The sequence below is a fragment of the Oxyura jamaicensis genome, chromosome 4 (genome assembly GCF_011077185.1).
Source record: "Oxyura jamaicensis isolate SHBP4307 breed ruddy duck chromosome 4, BPBGC_Ojam_1.0, whole genome shotgun sequence".
NCBI classification, from domain to species: domain Eukaryota; kingdom Metazoa; phylum Chordata; class Aves; order Anseriformes; family Anatidae; genus Oxyura; species Oxyura jamaicensis.
Window position 1 is genome coordinate 84,448,812 of NC_048896.1, and position 14,429 is coordinate 84,463,240.

Genomic DNA, 14,429 nt, shown 5'->3' on the forward strand with positions numbered 1-14,429 from the left:
CCCTTACCGGCGGGGGAGCCTCTCCGCGATTGGCCGCGGCGGGGAGGAGGGGGCGGGGCGAGGCGCGCGCGCGGCTGGGCGGGGGGAAGAGGAGGAGGCGGGGGGAGGGGCAGGGGTAAGATGGCGGAGCTGGGCAAGAAGTACTGCGTGTACTGCCTGGCCGAGGTGAGCTCCCTGCGCTTCCGCTGCACCGAGTGCGCCGACATCGAGCTGTGCCCCGAGTGCTTCGCGGCCGGCGCCGAGATCGGCCCGCACCGCCGATGGCACGGCTACCAGCTGGTGGACGGCGGCCGCTTCACGCTGTGGGGCGCCGAGGCGGAGGGCGGCTGGAGCAGCCGCGAGGAGCAGCTGCTGCTGGACGCCATCGAGCAGTTCGGCTTCGGCAACTGGGTAAGGGCCGGCCCGGCCTGCCCCGGCCCGGCCTGACAGCGCCCGGCCCCGCTGGGCCCCCGGGCCGGCGCCCCCGGCCCCGCGGGGCACCGAGGGGCTGCGCAGCTGGGCACCGGCGCGGCTGGGGGAGAGGCGGCGTTCGCCGGGGAGGGCTCGGGGGGGGGCTCGCTGCTCTCCGCAGCTGCCTGGAAGGGAGGTGTGGGGAGCCGGGGGGCGGCCTCTTCTAGCGGGTAACCAGGGATGGGACCAGAGGGAACAGCAACAAGTTGCCCCGGGGAGGCTCAGGTTGGAAGTGAGGAGACATTTCTTCTCAGAGAGCGGTCAGGCACTGGGACGGGTTGCCCGGGGAGGTGGTGGAGTCACCGTCCCTGGGGGTGTTCCAGGAAAGGTTGGGCCTGGTGCTTTGGGACGTGGCTTAGTGGGTGGTGGTGGCGGTAGGGGGACCAGATGGTCTTGGAGGTCTTTTCCAACCTTAACGATTCTGTAATTCTATGATTCTTTTTCGAAGTCTTCAGGGCTATGATAACTCTAGCTCATTTAATATCAAAATAATTAGAGAGCAGACATAAATGCTATGTTTCTTATTTGTGTATTGCTTTAAAAGTACTTTGGTTACACTATAAACAAACAGCCCCCCAGCGAGGCAGCGATCCCAGTACTCCCTGGGAACTTGGAAGCCTTCACGGTGACAGCAAGCCACTTCTCAAGATAGCAGTGGATGCTGAGCAGTTACTGCGTGGATCCAGTGTCTGGGCAGTGCTCCTCTAACTAGAGGCACACCTGAGGCAGCGTCCCGTGCTGATGTTCTTCGTGGCTTCATGCATTCCTGATACTGGTGTTGTGGCTTACATGCCCTTGTGCACTTGTAAATGCTTACCTGGACCTAAAATACTCACCTAGACCTAAATGTGTGGCAGCGTGTCCAGCTTCAGTATTGCCACAACAGTCAGGGTGCTGTGAGTTGGTTTTTGAGGGACGGGGAAGAAGGAGTGCATGTTATTCCTGGGGTGTGATAGGAATCGTGTCACTGCTCCTCGTTTTCCCTTCAGGAGGACATGGCTGCTCACGTGGGAGCCTCCCGGACGCCGCAGGAGGTGATGGAACACTACGTGAGCATGTACATCCATGGCAACCTGGGGAAGGCCTGCATCCCCGACACGATCCCCAACCGAGTGACGGATCACACGTGTCCGAGCGGCGGCCCGCTTTCTCCGAGCTTGACCACGCCGCTCCCGCCGCTGGATATATCGGTGGCTGAGCAGCAGCAGCTGGGCTACATGCCGCTCCGGGACGACTACGAGATCGAATACGATCAAGACGCTGAGACTCTGATCAGCGGCCTTTCGGTGAACTATGACGACGATGACGTGGAGATAGAGTTGAAAAGAGCCCACGTAGACATGTACGTGAGAAAACTCAAGGAGAGGCAGCGGCGGAAGAACATCGCGCGAGACTATAACTTGGTGCCCGCCTTTCTGGGGAAGGATAAAAAGGACAAGGAGAAAACTCCCAAACGAAAGATCACAAAAGAAGAGAAGGAGTTGAGGCTGAAACTGAGGCCCCTGTACCAGTTCATGTCCTGTAAGGAGTTTGAGGACTTCTTTGAGAACATGCACAAGGAGAGAATACTTCGAGCAAAGATTCGGGAACTGCAGCGGTACCGCCGCAATGGAATCACCAAAATGGAGGAGTCGGCAGAGTATGAGGCAGCCAGGCACAAACGGGAAAAGAGGAAGGAGAACAAAAACATAGCCAGTTCCAAGAGGGGGAAGGAAGACGGTAAAGAAGGTGAATTTGCTGCCATTGAAAACCTGCCTGGCTTTGAACTCTTATCGGACAGGGAAAAAGTGCTCTGCAGCTCTCTAAACTTGAGTCCTGCGCGTTACGTGACTGTGAAAACCATAATCATTAAAGACCATCTTCAAAAAAGACAAGGAATCCCTTCAAAGAGTCGCCTTCCCAGTTACTTAGATAAGGTACTGAAGAAAAGGATTTTAAACTTTCTAACAGAAAGCGGTTGGATATCCCGAGATGCTTCATGAAACTCTTCTGATCTGAGAAATCGAATCAGAGGCCCGTTGCAGCCTCAAGGACTCCGTTATTTTTTCCTGCCCTCCCCAAAGATACAGAAATTTTCTCATTGAAAACAGGCAAAAAAAAAAAAAAAAAGGCAAAAACAAAACAAAACCCCACAATATTTGTGGACCATCGTTCAAATAGACTTTTGCTTTGGATCATGACAAATGCTTATTTGTGACATTCTCCGTTAGATCTCATGACTCGTTAGAGTACGTTGCTTTGGGTACATTGTTAGAACAGATCTCTTCCATGTGAGCTTACTCGAGTCTGAGGGTCCCAGGGTAGCAGCTTTACTCCTTACCGTTGGACAAACGAGTCTCAGTGTAATCCTTGCTTTATTTTTATTTTTTTTTTGAAGGTGGGAGATGGCTTCCAGCAAATTAAGTTGTCTTCTCCCCGTTGTTTTTGGCACAATGCTGGCAGCAAAGCGGAGCTTGCAGAAGTCCTGGGCTCTCAGGCACAGTGAGCAGGGATCTTTGTGACCGTTGCCAAGCTTTCAGAGCGTTCTCCGTAGTAACTACAGCCGGGGTGGTGGGACGGGGGTGAGAGGTTCTGCAGGGAATAGGGCAGGATGAGCCGTGAGGGGGGGGTGGGAAGGAAGGAAGGTGGTAGGTGAGGAGCCTTCAGGTGCTTGCCCTGTGGGAAGGGCTCCTGGAGAGCTGCCTTTGCGCCCAGCTGCTCTGGATGTAGATTTGGCTCAAATTGTTGCTGAAACACCCCACGGAAAGTTTCAGCATTAAGTAGCAAAGCTGCAGGAGTGCGAGGCAGCTGTGGTGGTGCTCGGCTCTGGTGGGTCAGCGCCGCTGCAAAGTGGTGGGTTCTGGCCAGAAAGGCGGTGCAGGAGAGCATGCAGGTAGCTGGCTCGTGGCTTTTGGGAGCCTCGGGCAGCAAAAATCGCTGTTAATCTTGCTGGGGGAGCCTCCTCCTTTGGTGCCTGGGGTTTCTGAGCACAGATGGTCTGAGGATGTGTAGCTGCCTCCTGGATTTGGTCAGGAGCTACATTTTCAAGCTCATAGTGAGCCCTGAGATCGGTTTGTAAAAACAAAAACAAGTAAATGAGATCAGAATGCACAGCTGCTGTGCTCCTGAAGCACAGAAGTGTAACTCCAGCCATTCCAGGCCTCTCATTGCACATACTGTGAAATGCACTGGGCTAAACGTGCTGAGGTTAAAACCGTCTGTGCGGCTGGCAGAACGGTGATTGCAGCGCGCTGCAGCAGTAGCGGTGCGCTCGGCAGGGCGCTGAGAGCTGTCAGAGGGCTGCAGAGCAAGCCCAGTGCCTGCAGCAGGCGCGAACCTGCAGCGTAGCACAGCACGTGGCGGCACCGCCTGAGCCGCATCAGCCTTCTAGCAATACGTGCCGATTAAGGGAGCGACGTTGAAGGACGACTAGGAAGGGATTCTTATCCTTGCTTCATTCTTACGGTCCTGTGCTGGCGTTTACCCAAATGAATAATTAAAAAAAAGGTTGATGCTGTCCAGAGCAGGAAGCGGTGAACGGGGAGGCCAGCTGGGCAGCTCTTGTGGAGTGCGGATGTGCCAAAAAATGGAACCTGACAGCTCAGAACAAACGCGTGCACTGGAAATGTCATCTTGTGTGGATACTTGGGGCTGTAGGCAGGGAGGGTACCATGAAGCCTTAGAACCAGTATTAATGCTGCACCTTGCCAGAGGCACGCTGACCAGAACTGGTCTTCAGTCAGCAGAGTCAGCATTGTCAAAGCAGTGTTAGCAGGCAGTTTAGAACAGAGGGTACAGTTACAAAGCCAGCATTTCCGAGGAGAAAAACAAAACCAAACTCTAGTGCCTTTTTCTTTTGAGCTTGTGGTATCCTGTCCCTTGGAAAAGGAAAGGGCTATGTCCTCTCTGCGTTGTTTGGCTCACCTGTGAGCGGCGTGCCGTGGGGTCCCTGAGGCAGACCCGTGGCAGGGGTGTAACTGCCCGCGCGTGCCGAGCAGCTTCACCAACCCCTTCCAGCTGGTACACGCGTACAAAGAGCACACAAGCCAAGTTCAGTAGGTATAAACCAAGATTCCCTCTGGCCTACTCCAGTGGAAAGGAAGCTCAGCCTTTCTTTCTAGGACTGTAGTTATGCAATGTGGTTCTTCCCGTACCCCGTCTCCTAGCTGCCATTACACACTGGTGGTGGTCGGGAGCCTCAGCTCGGTGTAGCTGGGAGCTTAAAAGAATTGTGGGTCTTCTGATTTCTTTTTTCTCAAATATAATTTTTATATTTCTATAGTGCTTTGGCACGTCTAAGTCTAACTGAAGCAATAGCCTAATGCCCGCCTGAACAGTAACTTAAACAAAAAACCTAGGCACCAATGAGTCATTTAAATGCTGTAGAAATTAATTCTGTGCTCACACTTGGCTTAGTTCCTCAGCCCCTCCAAAATGTTTCTTTGGTGCTAGACGTAACTTATTGAACATCAAAATGAATGTAAAATAAAATATTTTTAATGTATGAAATATGGATATCAATATTTATTTTATACTTGCAAGCAAGTTCAAGGTGGTAAATGTTTGCTTTAGCAAATGCTGCTCCCTTGGAAAGGGCTTCCCTAGAAGCAATGTCTCAGTGTCAGCTGTGCTTTTAATTTTAAAGGTGACTTGCACTAGAGGATGCTGCTGTTCCGTATTTTCACGTGGAACCGATTTAGCCTAAGCATTCCTTTGTTATAAGCTGCTGTTTTGTTTTCTTCAGTTGAGATGCAGTTAACTTAATCAAGCAGATTACTCGAGCGCTGCTGCTTCTCTTGTGTGGTGAAGGGGCTGAGAACAACCATGGCAAATGCTCTTCAGCTTGTATCTTGTGTTTGTCAGGAAGCGTTTCCTGTAGTGTACAAATATTCCAGGCTTCATGTTGCTAATAAGAAGGTGTTTGATATGCTTACCTCTTGACTATTTTCCTGACTAAAAGTATTCCTAACGATAGTACCTGTCTAACAGCACTGATGTCAGCCTATGAAAAAGTGTCAGTCCATCAGCTGTTCAAAATAGCAATCTTCTGCTACTGGCCGAGGCAGCACTAACCTGTTTGGATGCTGTTCACTTAACTCCATCAGTCCGGTAATGCTTTACAGTACTACTTGCTCACAGCATAACGAAGGAGCAGTAACCTCTGTTCTCTGGGTGTGACCCAGCCCAAAGAGCTTGTTAGGCAGTGCTCTGGATGCAGACCTCCTGCCCTCTGTCCTGCCCGGTCCCAGCAAGCATTAAGAATGCCGTAAGTGGGTTTGCACAAGTTTTTGACCACAAACGGCCTCGTTAATCACACAACCTAAACACTCTGCCATTTTTCTCTTGTGTGGTGGCTGCATCAACTTTCTTTGTGACTGTAACTGACTTCCTTAGCCTTTTGGTTTCCTATTCTTTCTTGCAAAATGTTTTTTGCATGTGCCCCGGTTGCTCTTAGGCGACGATGAATTAAAATACTGTGAAGGAAGGCACCTGGTGAGCACTTTTAAGTTCATCAGCTGCCTCCTTGAAGGGAATGTTGCACTCATTTGAGTGGTGTACTGGTGTCGCTGTGCCAGACACACAAATGCCTGTGCTGAAATCATGTAAAACCTAAGTGATGTTGCGCGCACTCAGCATTTTACTAGGTTTTTGCATTGTATATTGGTAAATAAACTTGTACTAAAGTTTCTTTCCATTATTGATTTCATGCCAATGTAGCTTGTATTGTAATGATGAAAATTGCTACAAGTTGTGAATAGAGCTGCCTTTTAGCCAAGTGGTGGTGGGTGGAGAAATGATCTTTTCCAATCAGCTAAGCCAGAGGTAGTGCTACTGGCAGCTGTGTGAACTGTGCTCTTATGCTTACGCTTCAGAACCACCTGGGTTTTGGTTTCTTCAGTGCCTCTGACCTGTACACTGCTGTACAGCAGTGGTTTGAGATCTCACTAAAGACTCTCTGAGGGGGCAGGCCAAGGAAAAGGAACAGATCAACTCAGATGCTATTAAAGATAATTAGCTTGAGACTTGTGCTGAGCATTTAACAGTAGGTTGTGTTTCACCATACCTTGAATGAAGAAATGTAGGCAAAAAAGATTGTGTGAGGAGCTGGAGCTCACTGACAAAATCTTGATCTGCTGTGGAAGAACCCAGCCTCTGCCTTAGTTGTCTTCCTGGAAAAGTCTACGCTAACAAAGTTAAATTTAGGTTAGATAAGAGTAGGGTTTTGTTTGCTTTTAAAAAAGGGACCAGCATTAACTTATGTCCCTTAAGGGCATGCCACAGCTGAACACAGGTTCCAGCCCAAAGTACAACAACAAAAAAAAAAACAAAATCCTCCATCGTACTTCAGCCAGCCACAGCTGGGAAGAAGTTACTACCAAATTCACGTCAGCTGTATGGAATCCCTTTTTCCTGTAGTTTTATGCTCAGTCTTTGCCTTTTCATCTCTATTCTTGATTAGCTTAAGAAATTAACACTCAAGCTGTCTTCACACAGTCACCAAAAATGATTCTCCCTCCCCTATCCAGTCAAAGCATTGATTTTGTTAGAGTTAAGACTTACATGAATCTCAAAGCATGATTAACCCCAGAACTGCTGCATGCACTTTGGCTGTCTGGTTCTCATGAGGCAAACCAGCATTGGAAAAAATCTTAAATAATCACTTCTTGCTATGAGTAGGTCTAGTGTTCAGTAAGTGTTGGCAACTCTGCATCTGAATTAAAAAAAAAAAAAAAAAAGCCTTAAGGTAAGAAGCTCCTTAATCCAAGACAGCCAGAACTGAGGGTGAAAAATTCACAAGTACTCACTGTTAATTTACCAGGTCCTAAATGAGATGCATAACTTCGATGTTTCTGTCTTGTGTGTTAAACACCTGGGCTTTGGGGATGTAAGAGGACAGCCACTGTCAGCTGTGTAGTTTGCCAAGTCCCATCCACTGCTATCCAGGTGACAGATGCAGAACCAAGCACCCTGTTAATCACCGTGCTGTATTTTAGCCTGATTCTGCACAAGTGGCAGCAGCAGGTGGAGTTAAACATGACAAGAGCTGCTTGTGGGCAAAGCTCTGTTGCAGCCTAAGACCCAAGATGAATAAATGCAAGAGATGGAGATGAAAACAGAGTTCACATTTTTGTTTGAGCAACTTACATGCAATTATTTATGTAATTCTAAAATATAGTAGGTACCAAACTCTTGGCTACTCACTTCTTTAGGTATTCTTTCAGCAGGGTTTTACCTACAGTTTGCATAACAAACTGACTGTAGAGCTTGGAAGTTACAGGACTATAAAATTGTTTAAACCAATTTATACAATATTAAATTAAAAATCCAGAGATAGGATAAGTTTGATTGGTTCTTCAATGCCATACAAGTATTAGATGGTTTTCTTGCGTCACCTCACTGGAGAACTAATAGGGCTGGACAGTTACAAAGCACATCTGCTCTCCATTGCCTTTTATTTACAGGTCAGAAGTCACAAAGGGTTCAGTTTCAGATGTTGAGAGACTATTTCTAAATAGGCATACTATAAAAAAAAGAACATATACATCAGCATGCAAAAGCTGATGGATACTTGCAGAGAAATGGTCATCTGTATTACCTCACCCACTTCTGCAATGTTAGGTTCTAAAAAACAAAAGGAACTGTTTGAACCATCGTGTGGACTTTCAATCTACGCTGCAATAAACGTGAGATTGCAAAGTTCCTGTGAGCATTTACTTCCTTTCACTGTAATGCACCGTCAGTAGCCATGGTTGTATTAAGTATTTTTCAAAGAAGAGAGCTTAAAGAACACCGATGGTGAAGACCACTAAGCAACAGAAAATCGTTTGCTTCATTTTGACTGGGAGACCTCAATGGATTCATTGAAACCTCTTGTGGGACAGGGGAATAAGGAAAGTGTGATGTAAGAGAAAAACCATCCAGCTGTTTAATAATTGTATGGCATTTTAAATTCTCTGATTAAGCAGCTAAGCGTCTTTCACAACACCCACCAAGGCAGGCCGCAGCGTACGCCCGTGCAGCTTATAGCCAATCTTGGATACTAATGCGATAGTGCCCGGCTCCTTCCCCTCCATGGGAGCGTGGAACAATGCTTCGTGTTCGTAGGGATCAAACTTGGCTCCGACAGGATTCAGTCTGAGCAGGCCATGTTTTTTGAACACTTTCTGAATCTGTACTTCTGTCATGACAAGACCCTCATACAAGCTCTTCAGGTGAGGATTTTCATCCTTAATTTCTTCTTTTGGAACACTTTCTGTTGCTTTCTCCAAAATGTCTGCAACTTCTAGTAAGTCCTTACAGAAGCTCTGAATCCCTGAAAAGAAATAGGGGTAGGAACGGGATTAGTCTGGTGGGGGAAGCAAGCATGAAAAAAACAACAAAAACAAGTAAACACAAACCAAACACTACAGCATTAACCTGCAATCTTTTAGGTTTCTGAGAAGGTGTAATATAGTAAACATTTGGGATTAAAAAATCCTTCCTGGTTTTGCCTGATGACACAGAACTATTACAGATACCATAAAATCCACACCCCACTTCTAGCTATGTGTAAAAAAGTATCTCAACTAATACTTTGAAGAGCTGAAGCTGGTGAGCTGACATTAACAGTTAACTGTTAATTAATATTAACAGACGTTACCAAAACCTTCAGATGGCTTCATGTTCCCTCGTGTTAAGGAACTTATCTTTTGTCTCTCATTGTGGGATTCACCTGAAGTCCAAAGCATTATGTTGCCCTACTCCTCCCCTTTAATCTGATGCGCTAAATATATTTGCAGAAGAAAAAGCTTGTAGTCAGACTGATGAGGGCTCTGAAGAGATGAGCAGGCGTTCTTCCTTGAATGAAGGAACTCACAACTCTTCCCTCCCACTACAAACCACTTTTACAGTGAGTCAGAAGCTGAGCTCCGCAAGGAGTGAGTAATTTCTGAACTAACAGCAGCCTGTGTCCTGGAGCTGATCTCTGGCTACTCTAGAAGAATCCAGACTAACCTCACTTCAGGTAAACTGTCTCAAGCAGTCATGAAAGATCGAAACAACTTTGTTGAATAACATTTCTACATAGAGGTAAGGCAATGACAGAGTACATTGCATTTTGGTAGCCTTGATCATTTCTTCTTTTAATCACACTCAGCCTTTTTAATTCTTACTTCCCCCCCTTACCAAGGAGGAATAGCAGCATTACCAGAGGACAAGTCTTTGGTTTAAACAAAATGAACTACAAAAGCACCTTGTGGGATCAACTAGTTCTTAGGAAAAAGTCACTTTACCAAGCGCACAACTCTTTAGAGACTTGAGCTCTTTAGAGAGCTGTAACTAAAAGCATCCAATTAGTTCCAAAAATATTAACACATGAATCAAAACTTTACATTTAGCCTGAAACTATGGTTAGGGCTTAAGTGTCTAAAGCACTTATTAACAAGTTGTCTAGTGATCTGGATCAAACCTAACAGCCAGACTCTTCAAGAAGTTTCTTCCTGTTTTTTGTTTTGTTGTTTAAATAATCTCTCTAGATATCTGTGACTGCATGCATCTCTGTGGATTTACTTAAGTCTCAAAGAGAGTTTCTCTTCCCTAACAGAAAGAGCAATCCTGTATGAATGATGAAACTTCTAATCATGCAGATTATCTTTAATTTTGTTTTCATGAGAAATTGTATTTGAATATTTATTTCTATGATAGCATCTCTGGGCTCAGCTATGACTCAAAGCCCTTCTGCAACACACACAGCACATTAGTGAAATGGTGCTTACTTAAAGAATTTCGGGATGAAGCATTCAAACATCCATAAAAATAGTACAATCCCATGCAACTGATTTTTTTTTTTCTAAACATTCACATTAACTAAAAATCCTGTAAGCAGAAATTAAAACTTCTGTATTCGGAATAAAACTATGCAGCTGTATGTAGTGTGGCAAAAGAGGGTGACTAATTTTTCAAGTTGGAGTGACAGTCACTTAGATGATACAGCACTCTTCTGCTACAGAGTTTTCACAAAGCTCTGTAAAACAGAAATTGTTTTGGAATGTCAAAAAGCTCTATCAGATGTCAGCAGCTCTCGAAGAAAGGTGCATTTCTAGCACGCCTCAAAACCAGCAATTGGACATTGCTAGCAGTGTACTACCTCTATTTAAAAGCCATGCCCTTCAACAGAACAGGAACGTTATTCAAATATAAACAGTAAAACAAAAAAAACCACACACAACGATAACAACAAAACAAGGAAAAAGATAAAAGCAAGCTAGTATTCCAGGCTCTTGGTTGTTTTTTGCACTCTATTTTGAGACTAAGCACGTGAAAGAGGCAACCTTCAGGCTGCAAACCTTACTAAAGAAAAATGTACCAATGCAATACATGTAGGGAATCAAGTCAAATTTAAAGAAATTGTTGAATACAGCTTGCTCAGTCTTGCCCTTGTCTAGAGTAAGATGATTACAATTCTGATACAACGCAAGGAACCATTTAAACCTCTTTCCATCAAATACGCCTTTATAAACCCAGTATCCAGAATAACTGGAAAGTACAACTTGTCAAAACTGCTGGACAGTCAGCTCAATTTTTCAGGCTTTGCACTTTATCTTGTTATTCCTGTGTCTTATACACAAAAAGAGCCTCCACTGACCATATAACTTCGCCTCTTCTACTAGTTTCTGGCTTCTTTGCCTCACATTTTCTGCATCTGCCAAGGCACGCTTGTACTTGTCCTGAAGAAGAAAAACAAGTTACAGAAGACATTTCATTCCAAGCAGTCGAGTAGTTGACAATAATTCAAAACTGCAAATTCAGTATAACTCTTTTTTTTTAACAGTTACTTTGCCTAAATCCTCTGTCTGAAGAGTAACCCTAAGACAATATGGCAATTATCATAGAATCCTTCTTACAAAGGCAAATGTTTGCTTCATGGCACTGCAGACAGAAGTAAGGGAGAAAAAGTAAGACAGACCTCCAGACTCAGTATTTGTTAACAGATTAGCTGGATTTTTTTTAACACTATGAAGCATTAATACATGAAGTGTTCTGAATCAAAGATTCCCACCTCCCCCCACCCCCTTTTTTTTTCCTGGTAGGTGTTCACAGAAAGCCTTCACAAGCCGTTAGGTATTCTGACAGCGTGGCAAACAAGATTCAACCCAACCATTACTTTCAAACCGTCTCTTCCCTCTATATACGTACCACAGAGTGTCCTCCAAGTTTTTCAAACCTTACAAACTACAAAGCCTAACTCCTCTGTTTATCAGGTTAAGCTTAGGTGTGTTCCTAGCACGATGCCCATGCAGTAGATGTACTTAGAACTAAATTCTATAAGCTTCGGCATTTGAGGTTGAGTGCTCCACGTTCTAAGCCAAAACTCTGCGCTAGGCTTTCACACTCATGAAACTCGACTTTCACGTGCAAGCAAAGAATTACAAAACAGATTAAAAATAGTCAACAAGTTGACTGAAGAGACCCCTTAGGTAGCCAATAGCAAATGCTGTCAACAGAAGCATTAAAGGACGTCTGTTTTGTCCTTCAGTGCTTTGGAAAGGGCAGCAGAAAGGAATCTCAGTCCACTTAAGACGTATAGGCACTGCTTCCACAGAAGGTTCTGGGCTACCTCTCTATGTGCCACATGCTCTAGAAGGATGTTTTACATAAAGCCCTCTTCCAAAAAAGCAATGCCTTTATTTAATTCACACCTGCCACCTCCCAGGGCATTCTTCACTCTCTGATAAGTCATGCACGAGATGGAATGCAGGATGCTTTAGGCCAGATAGGGAACATGACATGCTAGCCTTGTGTTTAAAGGCCTCTCCAAAAGAGATGGGTTGAAACTCTCACTTCAAAAGCACGTAATAAGTACAGTATTATACAAAGTTACGAATCATTAACCCTAACCTTTAGAAAAGTCAGCAGCTGTTTTCAGCAAGTCTACAAAAAACACACACCTCAAAAGCATTCTAACCTTTAAATGAACTTCCAAAAATTATTTCTCCACTGAGCAAAAATCTCCATGTAATGAAATCGGGGAAACCAAGTAAGAAATCTCCAGGCTGAAGGAAGTCCAATTACATCCAGAAATCAGACTGAAATTGCCCAAAGTCATTTTGGACCAGGAAGAAATGCATCTAAGGTCTCGCAGTGTATCTAAGCTTACATTTCAAGAACTCACTGAATTACAGCTTCAGTACATCAGCTACACCGCAGTCACGTCACTGGGTGCAGACTGTGCACTGAGAACCTGTCAGCAAGACTCCCAGGCGTGCAGTTTGGGAGGCACGCAAGCCGGCCACCACAGGGCACTCACCGTGACTTCTTTCAGCTGCTCCTCCAGCTTGGCCTTTTCCTCAGTTAGCATTTTTTCAGCGGGGCTGGCTTCAGCCTTCTGCTCGTTGTGGCTCTGACTCTGCTCCTCATCCACATTCTGGCCGGGGTTTTTCTGTTGTGTCGCCACACAGAGCAGTCGTGGAGATGTCCTAGGGCAAAGAAAGATGAGAATAACACTAATCAGGTGCCTGCTTTGTAAGAGATCAGCACTTTCTGGACACAGTGAGCATTTCACCTCACCAATGGGATATTTCACCTCACAAATCGATACCTACAAGACCCTCGCGTTAAAGCACGACCTAACACGACGAGTCTCAGTCTGTGGTGTTACTTTGCGGCCCGTTTCGCTGCCGAACCGAGCCCAGCTCATCGTTTGGCCGCAGGAGGCCCCCCCCGGGGCACTGTTTCCCCTCCCCACCGCATCCCACACGCGACGCCGAGCCCAGGCCGGCCCCGGGTGGCTGGCTCACGGCTCGCTGACGCTTCCCAGCCCCGCTTAACCCGGCCCGGGGCTGGGGGAGCCCGGCGGGGCCCCACCGTCCCGGCGCGGACACGATCGCGGCCCGGGCCCGGCCCCGGCGGCGCCCGCTCACCTCAGCGCCCAGCCCAGCAGCGGGGAGCGCGAGCGCAGCGCGCCCCGGGCCGCCACCGCCGCCATCGCTCCTGCCTGCCCGGCCGCCGCCAATCAGCGAGCAGACGGGCCGTGAGGGGCGCGGCCGCCGGCCAATCCGCGAGGGGGATGAGGGCGTCAGGCCATAAGGTGGGGGAGGGAGGGCAGGGGGCGGGACTTGCAGTTCTTCCGGGCAGCCTGTAGGGGGGGGGGGGGGGGGGGGGGCCATTTGGTGGGGGGAGGGAGGCGGAGGGGAACGGGAAGGGGGCGGCTCTGCGGCGGGCGGGCAGGCAGGGCTCTCCTCATCCCGCTGCGGGGCTGTAAATGACAGGAGAGACAGCTGGCCTGGCGCTGGCTGAGGTCAGGATGGGGTCTACTGTCAGAGCTGATCAGCCTAAAAATGAGGAGATTGGGTAGCCGCAGGTGGTCCAGGCTGTGTACCCGAATCTGTCCTGTGGGAGCTGTGACTGACAGAGTAGAGCTGAAGCTCGGTTTTTGTAACTGCTGAGTGCTCTGGTTACTAGTAATACCTGCTTGGGACGCTAGGCTGTGGGAGAGGCCCTTTATCCGTGTTGGGACTGTGTGGTTTGCTTTCAAACCTCCAATTGGAGTTTGTCGTCATATGTGCGTATACGTCTGCTGTAACTGGTCTGTAACACGCTGTTGGGACAATCACGATCTAAAATCTTTTTTTTTTTTTTTTTTTTTTTTGTTGAAAAAGATAATGCTGCTAACACTTTCAAACAAAGCAACCTGCTTGTGCAACTCATTTCTACCTGTGTCCTGCGTAACCAGAGGTCACAGAAATCCAGCTTGGTGATACCGCAGTGACCTCTTAACCTCATCACTCCTCTCAGTTGTTTTGTGGTCATTGTTTTCAAAAGAAAAAATTGCATGGTCCCAGAGTGAGAGCTAGATTACTCCCAGGTGCCCCAACAGCAGCTGTTAACCTGATTTCTGCACCTTCCAGAATCAGTCTGAAGGATAAAGAAGACGCAGATACCATAACGCAAGTTTGTAAATGATACTTTCAAGTGTATGACTAAAGTGTTACCAAAAAGAAGCTGCGGAAGAAATTTCTAGT

General features: G+C 47.0%; 2 protein-coding genes across 2 annotated transcripts; one reads left to right on the forward strand and one right to left on the reverse strand.

Moving 5' to 3' along the window:
- Positions 1–82: 82 nt before the first annotated feature.
- Positions 83–6,124, forward strand: TADA2B (transcriptional adaptor 2B). The gene is made up of 2 exons (XM_035325113.1): positions 83–390; positions 1,440–6,124. Exons 1-2 carry the CDS (start codon positions 121–123, stop codon positions 2,430–2,432), a joined length of 1,263 nt encoding a protein of 420 aa, XP_035181004.1. The 5' UTR covers positions 83–120; the 3' UTR covers positions 2,433–6,124.
- A 1,414-nt stretch (positions 6,125–7,538) lies between these two features.
- On the reverse strand, positions 7,539–13,470 carry GRPEL1 (GrpE like 1, mitochondrial). Its single transcript, XM_035325114.1, has 4 exons — positions 13,329–13,470; positions 12,716–12,884; positions 11,054–11,135; positions 7,539–8,743 (listed from the first exon to the last, which is right to left on the reverse strand). The coding sequence occupies exons 1-4, from the start codon at positions 13,391–13,393 to the stop codon at positions 8,397–8,399; spliced, it is 663 nt and encodes a 220-aa protein (XP_035181005.1). The 5' UTR covers positions 13,394–13,470; the 3' UTR covers positions 7,539–8,396.
- Positions 13,471–14,429: the final 959 nt, after the last annotated feature.